Raw genomic sequence first — 13,471 nt, forward strand, 5'->3', positions numbered from 1 at the left:
ACTGTCATCTACAGATCTTAGGCGCATGTCAGTGTTGCTGCTTTTCCTGAGCTGTGACTTGGGAGTTCTCAATCTCATATCTTGATGTACAAGCGCCCCACTAAGGGCTTTCTCCAATGGGACGAGAGTGGGTGATGATCTTATCTGGGGAGGTAGGGGTTAAGTGAGCATTTAGGAGCGAAGGTGCAGAGAGTTACACCTCCTCTACTGAGGTGCCTTGACTTGGGCGTGGATAATCTCTTTCGGGGGTGCATCGCAGAGCTGTGGGTCTTTAGCAATCATATATACACCCCACTTCAATAAGGGCTGACCCTGTTTTACTCTGGATCTCACTTGAGCAGGGGGTCTCTAACCTCCTCATCCACAGAGGCTTTAGACTACGGCTCCCACCTCACCACTGGCTACACGGTTTAGTGCAGATAGGGGTTGTAGATGAAAATATCTGAAGAGGCAAAGGTTGCAGACTCATCACTAGAACACAGCGATACACGTGGACCCGTACGGCCATCACTCTGGTCCTGGTCTGGTGGGGAACATTAAAAAGAACACCACAGTCAGAAATATAAAGGACATTCATCTATTTTCCGTGTTTAAATCTCACTGGGCTTCTTCAGGAGAGTGCATGCAACATTCATGTGCAGTTACCCTGCTACAGCAGAGATAGAATGCACTTCTGGTGATCCTCCTCTCATTATCCAGGCAGACACTTGTGCCCCTCGACACAGTGCTGGGCCCAATGCATATCCGTTTCAGCCAGGTCAATTGGTGCTAATTAGCGATAGATTGTTTGATCACCGACAACTTTACAGGGTTGTATTAATGTATTAATCGTTTCTGGCGATTTTTCGTTGTTATTGCACAAGTCATGTATATGTTTAATCTCACTTGTCAAACGAAACTCCAGTTCATGGTCTCTGATTTTACCCATTATGTAAACTGTAGAGACCTAAACAATATAAAACACACCATTGACTCGATCCAGCATCCAACACGTTTTAACTCTTTGCAAGTCTTCCTCCTCTGTTTGTGTTCAATACTCTGTCGCATTATTTTCTTTTGGCAGATGGGGCGTACAGCTTTTTCTTTTCAACATGTTTCAACCTTCAAACATCCTATGTTTTATGACAGTTTATAAATGAATCTATTGCCTAAAGGGGAGGACCTAAACCAAACATGACTGTTTGTGTGTGTAGAATTTCATTTAGTACAAACATACCAACAGTTCTCTGCCTGATGCCCATTGTTGAGGTGTCCTCAGTCCTCCCCCGAGTCGCCTCTCATTCTCTCTTGGTATTTGCTCAATTATGTTTTTCTGAAGTGATGCAACTTTGGTTCAGCGTTTATGTTTCTCACACACAGTGTATTTGTTTGAGCAACTCTGAATGAAACCACTGCCAGCAATAGCGAAAGCCGAAGATACGTAGCTTTCATTCTCTCTTGGTGTTTGCTCAATGTTTTGCTGAAGTGATGCAACTTTGGTTCAGCGTTTATGTTTCTCACACACAGTGTATTTGTTTGAGCATAAGGTAATGCAAACTAAAGTGCACACACAGTGGGCCTCATTACGAGTCCGGCGGTAACCCAGCCGGAAAAACTGGCAGGTTACTGCCGGACTCGTATTACCATTCCGCCTCCGTGATTCCCGGAATTACCGGGACATTACGACCCCGGTGACCCGGGAATTCCGGAGGCGGAATTCTGCAAATCCCCATTCCCATGGAGTCCCATAGGACTCCATGGGGACGGGGGGCCATGGAAACACCGGCTCTGTCTATGACAGAGCCGGTGATTCCATGTCCGCCTGCAGGCGGGTGGTGTTAAACCCACCAGGTCAGACCTGGCGGGAGTGACACCTCCCGCCCGCAGGACTCTTAATCAGCCGGTCTGGAAAAAACGGTGGTGGCAGTTTACCACCACCGTTCTTTCCGGACCGGCAGGGTCGTAATGAGGCCCAGTGTATTTGTTTGAGCACGAGGCACGAGTTAATGCAAAATTAAGGTGAACACAGTGTATTTGTTTGAGCACAAGGTAATGCAAAACCAATGCGCACACATAGTGTATTCTTGCATGACGTAACGCAAGAGTGTTTACTCATGATGTTCCCTTGTAGGAGGAATGCAAGGGTCTGACCATGCTCACACACATGTACCTTTGCATGACGTAATGCAAAGTTCTACGGGTTCTCTGTGTGCTACTGGTGAAGGCACATCTATGTTTGATAAGGTTCACTAGGTGTTACAAAGTTGTTGAATATCTTTTGGGCAAGTTATTGAGTCTCTTGCATATGAAGGACTAATTGAGTGTCATGCAAAACAGAGTCAACATGTACTAATATGTGAGTGAGTGTTTGAAAGGGCGGTGGTCAACCAATTTCTGAGAACCAACACAGCCGATGAGCATTTACCCCAATACCCCCTTACCCATCCACAACTCCTCCCTAATCCTCTTTCCGGTTACCTTAACTCCCTGCACCCATCCAATCCAGTGAACCCTAACCAACCTTCCTGGGCAGGTTGCGGTTGCCTGTTTATAATTAAAATGCAGGTGCCAAGACCTTACGGGGAGGCAGGACTTTAAGCTACCTCTGCGCAAGACCCACAGAAGATCCTGACAGCAAGGCTCTCATCATCTCGCCCATAAAATAAGGCAACACATTTCTCTCGGCTCCATTCTACCTCCTTTAAAAGAACTTCATGTGGCAGCTTGCGTAATCACACGCTCTTCTCAATACAATCACAGTGCGGCCACACCGGTAGTTTTTCACAGGCTTTCACTCCCAAATCACCTTCTCTACACAATGTTCTACATCATAATAAGGCCCTCCCCATCAAGAAGACACCGCCAGTAACCTAACAATCTAACTGCACCATGAGGCTACCATTCCACCAAAAGCTAAGCCCAAGTCAGGCTGGAAATCTCTAGGTTTAAGAAAGAGAAGACACGCAAAGGCCGTCTTAAAGGGATGGTTCACCCAAAAAAATGTATTTAAAAAATAGATAGGCAATATTAAAAAAAATCGATTGCCAATTTTTTTTTTCCCCAAGTCCCTATGTACAATTTTGAGCAAATCAAGCTCAAAGAAAGCACGTGGGGCATCCATTTTATGAAATGGATGCCCGCCGCTGTGCTCGCTTTGGCTTTTGCGGCACTAATGAAGGAAAAGCCAGCCAGATGTAGTAAACAAAAGCTACCACTGGGTGGCTTTTCCTTCATTGGTGCTGTACGCGGAGGACGGGGACCGGAGACTACACGCAGAAAAGCTGCAGCTGCATCTCGGTAAGTGCTATTTTTTTTAATAAAAATAAACACTAGCTGCGTTTTTTTTTCTAAGTTTTCCGGGCTGGAGGAGCCCGGAAAACGTAGAAATAAAACTGCAGCTTTAAAAACGTTGTATTTATGTGTGCGGTAGCTTTTGAAGCGACCGCAAACATAAATACAACGTTATTATGTTTGAAAACGCTGCGGTTTTTCTTTCTAAGTTTCTCAGGCTCCTCTGGCTCGGAGGAACCTGAGAAACTCAGAAACAAAAACCGCAGCATTTTCAAACACAACTGCGTTGTGTTTCTGCCTGCCGTGGCTATCACTTTGGGTCTCCGGTGCTCCCCCAGGAGAGCACCGGAGACCCAAAGTGAAAGCCAAGGCAGGCAGAAACACAACACAGTTGTGTTTACATGCCGCAGTGTTTCTGCCTACAGCTGATTTCCCATTTGGGGCTCTCGGGCTCCCCACGGGTGAAATGAGCCTCATTTTCTTCTATAATGCGTTATTTAATAGATAACCCAGAGGAGACATGTACACAGAAGTCGCATTTTACAATGTGCTGGGAGCTTGCATTGAGTTGCATTCATATTTTCTGTACTCACCCGATGATTTTTTCTCAGGTTCTACTGTCTCCTTTACACACATTTTATCCTCTGGTTTTATGCTTAGTGAAAACACAGCTGTAATAACAGGAACCTCTGAAAGGAGAAGAAATAATCAACATGATTCCATGGTGCATCAAATAAGAAAGCATCTGAAAACCATGACCAAAACAACTATTTTGTATACACATAGATGCTTTCAAACAAGACCTATACGGTAGAACTCACTGGTAAGTTTGATGCACTGGATGAGCGGGCAAGGGAGGATGGGGCATGTACCAAAGCTCAATGCAGAAGGCAACTATGAACAGTGCATCATATATCCTGCAGCTCCTTCTATAACATTAGAAAGCTTGGTTCTAAGCATAATCCTTCACATAAATTGCATGCTATTTTCACAGTCTCAAATAGCCAGACTGGTCGTTAACCCTATGTACAAACAATATCCAGCCTGAAGCAGTCATTGGTGGGTTGCAGCATTGACGTGGCTGTGCAGGATGGAGAGAGATTCACAAAGAGATGCACTAGGGGATCCCTAAACACTGCCAACCAGCCTGCCAACATGGGGGTGTGTAGGAGGGCCACCCATAGTTCTTTTTTTTGTAAACGTACTTTATTGTTTTACAATAACAAATACCCTATGGGTAATGAACCCCCCCTCCCCAAGAAGGCCCCACTCAACCCTCTGCCCAACACAAAATACCCACAATGTACAACCGTAAGTTATTTGATCTGCCAGTGACATGAACATTACTAACTCAATCTTATTTATCTCGTCCCTGACTCCAATGATGGAATTCCTTCTACTCGAAACTGAGTTCTCACTCAGGTCCGTATCACCCGTCAGGTCGGTCCAGGGTAGAATCCGGAGTCTGGGCTGCTTGTGCTGTATCCAGTTGATAATGTCTGAATGGTGACCAATAGTCATATGGGTGACTGGTACTTGGCAGTGTCGAAGCAAACATAGACTCTCTTCGTTCACAAAGGGCCATGCACTCCAGCCAACTTGCAAATGTGGGGGGAGGGTTGGCCTTACCCCAGAACCTGGCCACTAAATATCTAGCAATTACTGAAGCCATACCTAAGAGCTTCTTTTCTGTGGAGTACCACCTTCAATTAGGGCCAGGAGTCACAGTTCCGGTGTGTAAACTCGCGTTGAGGTGAGCATTTTCGACACAGTGCCTCCTCTATACCACCCGAGAAGGTTTCAACGTTCGGGCAGCCCCAACTAACATGGTAAAAATCTGCGTGGTCGGCATTGCACCTTTTACACACGGGTGAGTTCCCAGGGTAAAACGTACTTAAAGATTATGGGGAGTGGTACATTTGATAAATGTACTTATAGTGGATCAACCTGCAATGACAATTCAGTGAGATATATTGTGTTTGCCTGCAGATAGCCTTCCACAGATCCTCACCCAACGTTTTCCTCAAGGCTGTCTCCCACTTGGCCTTATATGTGTGTGTCTGCACCTCTTTCCCAGCTCTCACCAATTTATAGATGGTAGATGCTACTTTCCTGGCGGATGTGGGGTGAACTATATAGCTCTGTGCTGGGTGGAGATCTAGTGTATGTGGGAAGTGGGCCATTTGACCCTAAGGGTACAATGCAATCTGTAGTAATGAAGAAGAGTCACAGAGTCCTGCACACCTCTCAAAGTCAGTTCTTCCCATGATACAAAGCGGCCATCCTGAACCAGGTCCCCCAGGGTGTGGACGCCCAGAGATTGAAACCGTTCTTTAAAGGACCTTTCATGTGTAAGTGGGATTCCTATTATGTTGTATATCGGCAACTCGGGAGGAAAGAGGGGGAAGTTTGCAGTAGCTGATTTATCTTTACCCACGCCTGGCATGTTACCGCAATGGGTTGAATCTCACTTTGCGGAACTGGGTCTCCGTCTCCCCATATCATACCCATTAGGACATCTGGGTGCGTGATACCCCTGGCTATCTGAGCATGTGGGGACTTAGGCTCGCGTGGGTTCCATCCGGAAATATATTTGGCCCCATTACAAATCAGGCGGTCCGGAAATAACGGTGGTGGTAAACCCGCCGCCACCGTTGTTTGCGGACCGCCTGATCCCGACTCCTGCAGGCGGGAGGTGATGTTCCCGTCAGGTTTGACCTGGCGGGTTTAACACCGCCCGCCTGCAGGCGGACGAGGAAACACCGGCAGCATTACGAGATGCTGCCAGTGTTTCCATGATCCCCATTCCCACTGAGTCCCGTAGGACTCAATGTGAATGGGGATTAACACCATTCCGCCTCCGTGATTCCCGGAAAGCCGGGGTTGTAATGCCCCGGTAATTCCGGGAATCACGGAGGCGGAATGGTAATATGAGTCCAGCGGTAACCAGGCGGTTTCACCGCCTCGGTTACCTCCAGACTCGTAATGAGGCCCATTGTGTCTGAGCGGCTAAGAAGTAGAGGTAGAAATCGGGATTCTCAAGACCCCCTAGCTCGTATGGTCTATTCAGGGTATCGTACGATATCCTAGGCTGTTTACCCGCCCATACCGTATACGTGCCCAATAGCTAGTTGGGGGCCATATTGGGACATTATTATATACATACAACAATTTAGGAAGTATTACCATTTTTGCAAGCGCTATGTGGGCGGCCTGGGATATTGGGAGAAGGATCCACGCTTCTACTTTTTGTTCCAGATTATCTAACGGCCCAATGTAATTGGTTTTATACACTTGTTCCCTGATCGTGGATATTGTGACGCCCAGGTATCGTAAGCCGTGCGGGCACCACCGGAATTCTTTGCCAACGTCGGCCTTCTGCACTAACGGGGTTAGGGGAAGAACCTCAGATTCCTCCCAGTTAATCCTAAACCCAGAAAATTCCCCAAATCTGATCACTTCCTGAATCAGTGGCGGTAGGTTTTGGCAGGAATGCTTAACATAGAGAAGGATATTGTCAGCGTATAGAGATATGATAGAGAGGTGCGTGTGCGTATGAATCCCTCGCTGTGCGTGCAGCTCCCAGATATGGCAGGCCAGGGGTTCCATAGCAAGGGCGAATAGAATCGGGGAGAAGAGACGACCCTGCCTAGTGTCTCGCGTGGGGTATATATGTGCAGATGTGGAACCATTTGTATATGCAGCTGCTTTTGGTGCCGTGTATAGGAGTTTGACCCATTTGTTATATGTTAAGCCCAAGCCAGAGCGCCAGAGCACCTCGAAAAGGAAGGGCCATTCAACAGAGTCGAACGCCTTTTCGGCATCCAAAGCGACTACGGCCATTGGTATTTCAGAGTTGATGTTATGCATAAGGGTAAAGAGTCGATGTAAGTTATTCTGGGTAGGGCGCCCGGGGATGAATCCTGCTTGATCAGGTAACACTAAGGCTGGCATGTGTGGGAGTAGGTGCTCAGTGATAATTTTGGCAAGGATTTTGTTGTCAGTATTAATGAGCGACAGCGGCCTGTAAGATGAGAGATGGAGGGGGTCTTTCCGGGGTTTTAATAGGACAGTGATTAACGTGAACCTAGTAGACTCTGGTAGGATGCTCTTAGCCAGAGCGCTATCATACATCGCCAGCAGGTGAGGAGTGACCAGGTCGGTATATGCCTTATAGAATTCGGCAGTAATACCATCTACCCCAGGGGCCTTCCCATTGAGGAGCGAGTCGATAGCTTTACGAATCTCTTCCTCAGTAATGGGGGCATTAAGAGCACCTCCTTGTTCAGGGTCTAACCAACCCAGTGCGACTTCATCTAGGTAACACAGCAATGCATCGTGCCCAGGAGTGTGGCGTGAGGTATACAGCCGATTATAGAATTCCCTGAATGCGTCATTGATCCCCTTAAGATCTCTTATCTCCATATTGGTCTTCGATTTCGGCTATACTGGTGGGGAGCTGTTCCTTCTTAATGGCCCATGCTAGGGTCTTACTCGGTCTGTCCCCCTCTCCATACCTAGTCGCCAAGATCAGATCACCTAAGTACCTTTCTTCATTGTTCGCCAGTTCACAAAATGTCTCCCTATGTGTCTTTAGCTCACAGCGAAGCTCAGGGTTGTCCAAGATACTTTGCTGTCTTTCTCCCTCCCATATGATGCCCTCTAGCTCCTTCATGGATCGATTAAGCATCTTCAGCACTCCTCCCTCTCTTGATATGCAGCACCCTCGTATATATACCTCGAAGGCTTCCCAGATCGTAGCTGGATCTGGGACCAACCCCACGTTAACGTGAAAATAGGTGTCTATGTCTTTTTCTATGTCTGCCTGGAACGCTGCATCTCCAAGGGCGGCAGCTCTAAATCGCCAACGAAGCTGGCTGGGGGGGGACTCCATGGACTTGAAACGGGTTAACACTGGGGAGTGGTCGGACAGGGTCCTAGGGAAGATGCTGGCCTCTGTTGCCGCTCTGAGGATAGAGGTCGTGGATATCACATTATCAATTCTGGATAAACTACCATGCACCCCTGAAAAGAACGTATATTCCTAATCAGCGGGATGTAATCTATGCCATACGTCGTGTAGGTCATGGTCCTGTGAGATAATAGCCCATGCTTTGACAGCTTGCGGGAGGGTTACTTGTGATGTTACCGACCTTTTCATATCTAAAGTGAGGGCTAGATTAAAATCGCCGACCACAGCATCTCATACCCAGTGAATTTGTGGAGGTGTCTAGCGCATTGACGAAAGAACTCGGGGGAGTCTGTGTTAGGTGCATAAATATTTATGATTAGGAGCTTAAAGCCGAACATCTCACCTGCCAGTATTAAGAATCTCCCCTCTTCGTCACAGATCTGCTCGTGCAATCTGTATTGCAGCGTTTTGTGAATGAAAATGGCAACTCCTCTGGCATGTGAGGAGTATGAGGAGTCATATCTGTGGGTGCCCCATCCAGTTAGGGGAGGGAGAGGGGCACCCGTGGCGAGATGGGTTTCTTGTAGGCATAGTCTATTCGCCCCATGATTCCTACTATAATTAGCTATCAATCGCGTCTTTTTCTGGGTGGTCAGCCCTCGTATGTTCCAAGTCAGCACAGAAAGGTTCAGCCTGGATTTATTGTTCGATGCAGCCATGGCTATTTGGGTATGTCAGGTTCGGTGGCGACCCTAATGGAGTGTTCAAACCGGAAGTACGGAAGACTGTCAGTGTCACTTGAATGTGGTGCAGTTGAGTGAGTTGTGAAGGGCAGTTAGGGCTTGGTTGAGAACTAAAGAACTGGTAACATTTCCCCCACCCCCTCCCACGCCAGAAACATGAACCTAAGGGCACCCTTTCCCTCCCTGTAAAACTAACCCAACACATTTAAAACTGTTCGTCAAACCGCAGTGGCTGCGGAACCTGGGGCGCTAGAGGCGACTTACATGCTCCGAGCGGCTGCAGCAAGTAGTGTGGCACTTACGACCCGGACCTGCCTCCCGGGCCAAGGGCTATCAGAGAGAAAAAAAAGGGGGGAACCTGGGGGCTGAGTTGACTTGTCTCCAAGTGAAGACCATTCAGGAGTGCTGGGGGGATCGCCCCGGCGATCCACGCGGGTCAGAAAGGTTCCTTGCGAACCGCTCCGCCGATTCCGCTGAGATGAAGAAGACAGTGGATCCCTCATGCTGGATGCAGAGTTTAGTGGGGTACAACATGGCATATTTTACTCCTTTTGTTTGCAGGATGCTCTTAACGTTTTGGAACGTCTTACGTTGTTCTTGAACACCTGGGCTGAAGTCAGGGAACAGACGGATCGTGGAGGATCCCCACCACAGATCTGCTTTCTCCCTGGCGGCCCGAAGGAGGGCATTGCGGTCTCTATAGCAGAAGACCCTGGCAATGATCAGGAACATCGACGTGAGGGGTGGGTTGTCGAGTATTTCGGCCAGCACGGTTTCCACAAACCTTTCCGTGTTATCAATGGAGGTGGATTCTGAGACCCCCAATATGTGAATGTTATTGTGCCTCGAGCGTCCTTCCAAATCCTCATTTTTGCAAGCACCTTCTTCACCGTTTGCTGAATCTCTGCCATCTCCCGCTGCAATGTAGCGACTTTATCCTCTCCATCTCCTATCTGCTGTTCGGCCTCCGTCATATGACCAAAAAGTTTGTCTATTTGAATAGCCGAGGTATCCACCTTGTAGGTTAAGGCATCTATTTTTGCCCCCAGTGTGTCTGTGCTATTTTTTAGGGCCAACAGCGTCTGATTCAAAGCCGCCACATCAATCTGGGCTTGTGTCTGGTCCTGACTCGAGGATAGTGGGTGTTGAGGCAGATCTGCCCGCGCACATTGATCCATCCTAGCTTGTTTCTTGTGGTTGCACATGGGAGCATCGTCGTAGAGTTACAGCGACGCCGATAGGGTTCCCCTCGTAGGTCACGGGCCTTTCAGTAAAGGCGGTATGAGCCTTATCTCCAGGCGATATACAACCACGGCTTCCGGGCGTGGAGGTTCTCTCTCTCTCTCCCCCACTCCAGCTATGTGTTCTCGGGGTACAGCTCTTCAGGTCTCAATAGTTAGTCCCACGGGAAGGGGAGCCAGTGTATTGGTACCGGCCCACAATGCAAATTCTTGACAAGCAGAGGTTATTGCCTTGGGCAGGCGGGCATTGTTACTTGATGACGCCCTCCTCCCGCCTCTGTGTAGCAAGTTCCAGCTAGTGTCCAGGTGATTGTGTCTAGTGTTAAGACACTATAGATGGGGCGCTTCACCGCGGTGCTTAGATCCCCCGCACTCCCACAGTGCTGTTTATGGAGCAGAGAAGTCAGCACGCATACATGAGGATGGGATTTATAATGATGATTAAGTGGGCCCGGGCGCCCCCCAGGCCCAGGTCTAGCCAGGGCACTTTACCCACCGCCCTGACAGAGTTCCATGGACCCTGGAGTTCTTATGTATCGCAGGGGAGCTTGCAGGACAGAGGTTCGGCCCAGGGCTGCAATAGTGCGGCCAAATGTAGTGCAGGTGTTAGTGTCGCTGAAGCAGTAGAACAGCCCCGGGGTCAGCTTGTCATGTGGGGGTGGGGAGGGTCTGAGAGAAGCGGGCCGTTAGCATAGTGTTCCAAGCCTCTCACGGCACAATTGTGTCGCGCGCGGGTGCCCTCCCGCTGCGGGCCGGCATTACAACGGTCCCCCCCACCAGGCAAGACGGATCGAGGCTCGCCTCCGCTATGTTGTCCAGGCGGCAGGATGACAGGAGCCTCCTGGATGGCCCCGGCCATGCAGATCAGGGGCCACAGGTGCTGTAGGGTGCACACCGCCGCCCAGGGCACCCTGGCGAATTTGTCCAACGTTCTTCACACATCGGGCGCAGCCCCTCTGCAATCAACGTCGCAGCTGCCTCTAGTCCGCCGCCTCAGCGCACCCCCAGGGCATCAGGCGCTGCGTCTACGGATCTACCAGCTGCAGCGGAGCACACCGCCACTCCCCGCAGGGGCCGGGCTGCCAAGAGCTGCAGCAGAATTCAGTGCCGCAGTGCTATATTGAACTGCAGTATTGCGGGTCGCCAGGCTGTTCCTCACCAAGAACTTCCGGCCGGCGGGTCAGCTTCGCCCTTCCCCCACTCTGTCTTCCCGCGTTGTAATCCGGGGGCGCCGTCTGACTCGGAGACAACACGGATATGGGCTATAGGGTATAAAAATATGCCCCAGTCCTTATTGCACCTATGGAGTGGCCCCAGAAGTCAGGCGAGGGTCCAGCGCCAAGGATATACAGCAAAGATGTTGATGCTTCTTAGGCTGTGGCCATCTTCGAATTCACGCAACAGCGCCCCCTCAGATTAGCAAAATACAGCTCGGTCTGACTGGCTTTTTCTTCAGACCCTAAACTATGATTTGGCAGATCAGCCATTTGAGATTCATAAGAGGCCGAAAGATCCGAACCCTGCTCAGATCCTAGAAGGCTCTTATTCGCAGGCTCCATCTCCAACATAGGGTCTGTTTGATATCTGGTCAATGTTAGGCAGAATCCAGTGGAGTTCCCTTAGGGAGCACTACACCAGATTAGGACTACAGGTGAGAGCAATAAATCCCCTTTGGTATCAGTCTGTACCACAAAGATTTAGTTGGTAGCTGTGGCTGAGCAGTCAGACGTATCTCAAGAGGGAGATGAGCAGTATTCAGGGTTTACACAATAGGTATCACAGTACTATGGAACAAGGAAACACTGACCAAAGCTTTGTATCAAAAAGAGGATATATTTATTCTATACACATCTAGTTCAACACATAAATCACAGTTGATAAAGTAAGTTCAGTTTATTCAAGGAAAAGTATATACAACTCCCTATCCAATTGTAGACAAGTGAAAACTGAGCAAAACAGCACAGTGAAAACCAACTACAAATAGCACTCTAACAATTTACCGAAAGGGAGGGAAAGCACAAGTTAAACCGAAATATCTTCAGACACCCCCTAGCAAAACTTCCCTGAAGTTTTGTGAACAAGTAATGCACAGTGACACTTTAGCAGAAAGATAAGTGAATGAAAACTGAGTAAAATGGCACTCCACAAGTTAAAACAGTAGGAAGGAAGAGGGGTTTACAAGATTTAGGTGCATCAACACATTTCTCATTGAAAATCAATCTAGTGAGAGCAGATCTAACAAATCAGTCAGAGTCAATAGGCCTGAGCCAGAGTCAGTGGTACAGGACCAAGAGCTTAGGAGCAAAAATGTTCTTGTAGCTGCAGTCAAGTCTTTAGTAGAAAAATATTGAAGAGGTAGATGCGAGGCGGAAGACAATATTAAGAGAGAGGGCAGCCAACCCAACAAGTAGATAAAGGATTTAAAACACCTTTAGGGCTACCACGGGAAAAGGGAGGCCTGGCGAAACAATGTACTTTAAACGTGAAGAAGTGGCTCCTGCGGTGGCGGTTGTTCCTGGTAGTTCCTGCAGTTTGAGGGGTCCAGCAGAGGAAGAGAAGCTCTCGTCGTGGAGGAAGGTTCGAGTCACTGCACTAACCAGGGATGAAACCAGCCGCGGTGCTGCCAAACAAAGTTTAAAAGGTACGCTCCTTTTAATCGCGGTCCGGGTCGATAGCTGCCTGGCTATCCGGTCTCCAAGGGCGGTGCACTGTCGATTCGACCAAGGCAGGTCCGGAGAAGCGATGGGTGAACTGGTTGTCCCCACCAGCTCAAGGGAAGAAGGCTCTTTCGATGAAGATCTCCTCTCGTCGTGTGGAAGAAAAGTGGTGAGATGATCCGGCAGGGCTTCACCGGTGGTGTATATGCTGAAGATGTCTGTGGCTTCTCTCCCCTTCGGTTCCGTAGTTCCAGTGGCGGTGTCTTGCTCTTCCAGTCCTCAGGACCCTGCTTTTATGCAGAAAGAGACCCATTCATACAGCCTAGCTGTCACTCACATAGTGGAGTGGTCTTCTTGGCGGGAGACCCTCCAGCCTATCAGGTTAGAGTGCGACCTGAGATGCTGTGGCAACTCTGTCCAGGGGTTCTACTCGCCCTCCCAAACAACAGACCCACCCCAGACTCAGAGGCGTCGAAAGGAGGGCTTCTTGGCAGAAGCCCGCCAAAAGAGCGAACAAAGGATCCCCGACATGGGTTAGGAGTATGGAGTAAGACTCGAGAAAGAAGTAATATTAAAGTTCTGGCAAATAAAACCTACCGGAGTAAAGTTAATAATAAAATAAACCGGCGGTATGTTAGAGGCTGTTAG

The 13,471-nt window shown here is 48.8% G+C and overlaps 1 protein-coding gene across 12 annotated transcripts in view; it reads right to left on the reverse strand.

Moving 5' to 3' along the window:
- Positions 1–13,471, reverse strand: part of LOC138567640 (zinc finger protein 391-like) — a 954,911-nt gene that overhangs the window by 231,400 nt on the left and 710,040 nt on the right. For all 12 annotated transcript variants that reach the window (XM_069646091.1, XM_069646090.1, XM_069646086.1 and 9 more), the window contains one exon: positions 3,864–3,959. In XM_069646091.1, coding sequence (XP_069502192.1) covers positions 3,864–3,959 — 96 coding nt within the window. The remainder of the gene's footprint in view (positions 1–3,863; positions 3,960–13,471) is intronic.

This window comes from Ambystoma mexicanum, chromosome 2p (genome assembly GCF_040938575.1).
Source record: "Ambystoma mexicanum isolate Mex_15411 chromosome 2p, UKY_AmexF1_1, whole genome shotgun sequence".
NCBI lineage: Eukaryota > Metazoa > Chordata > Amphibia > Caudata > Ambystomatidae > Ambystoma > Ambystoma mexicanum.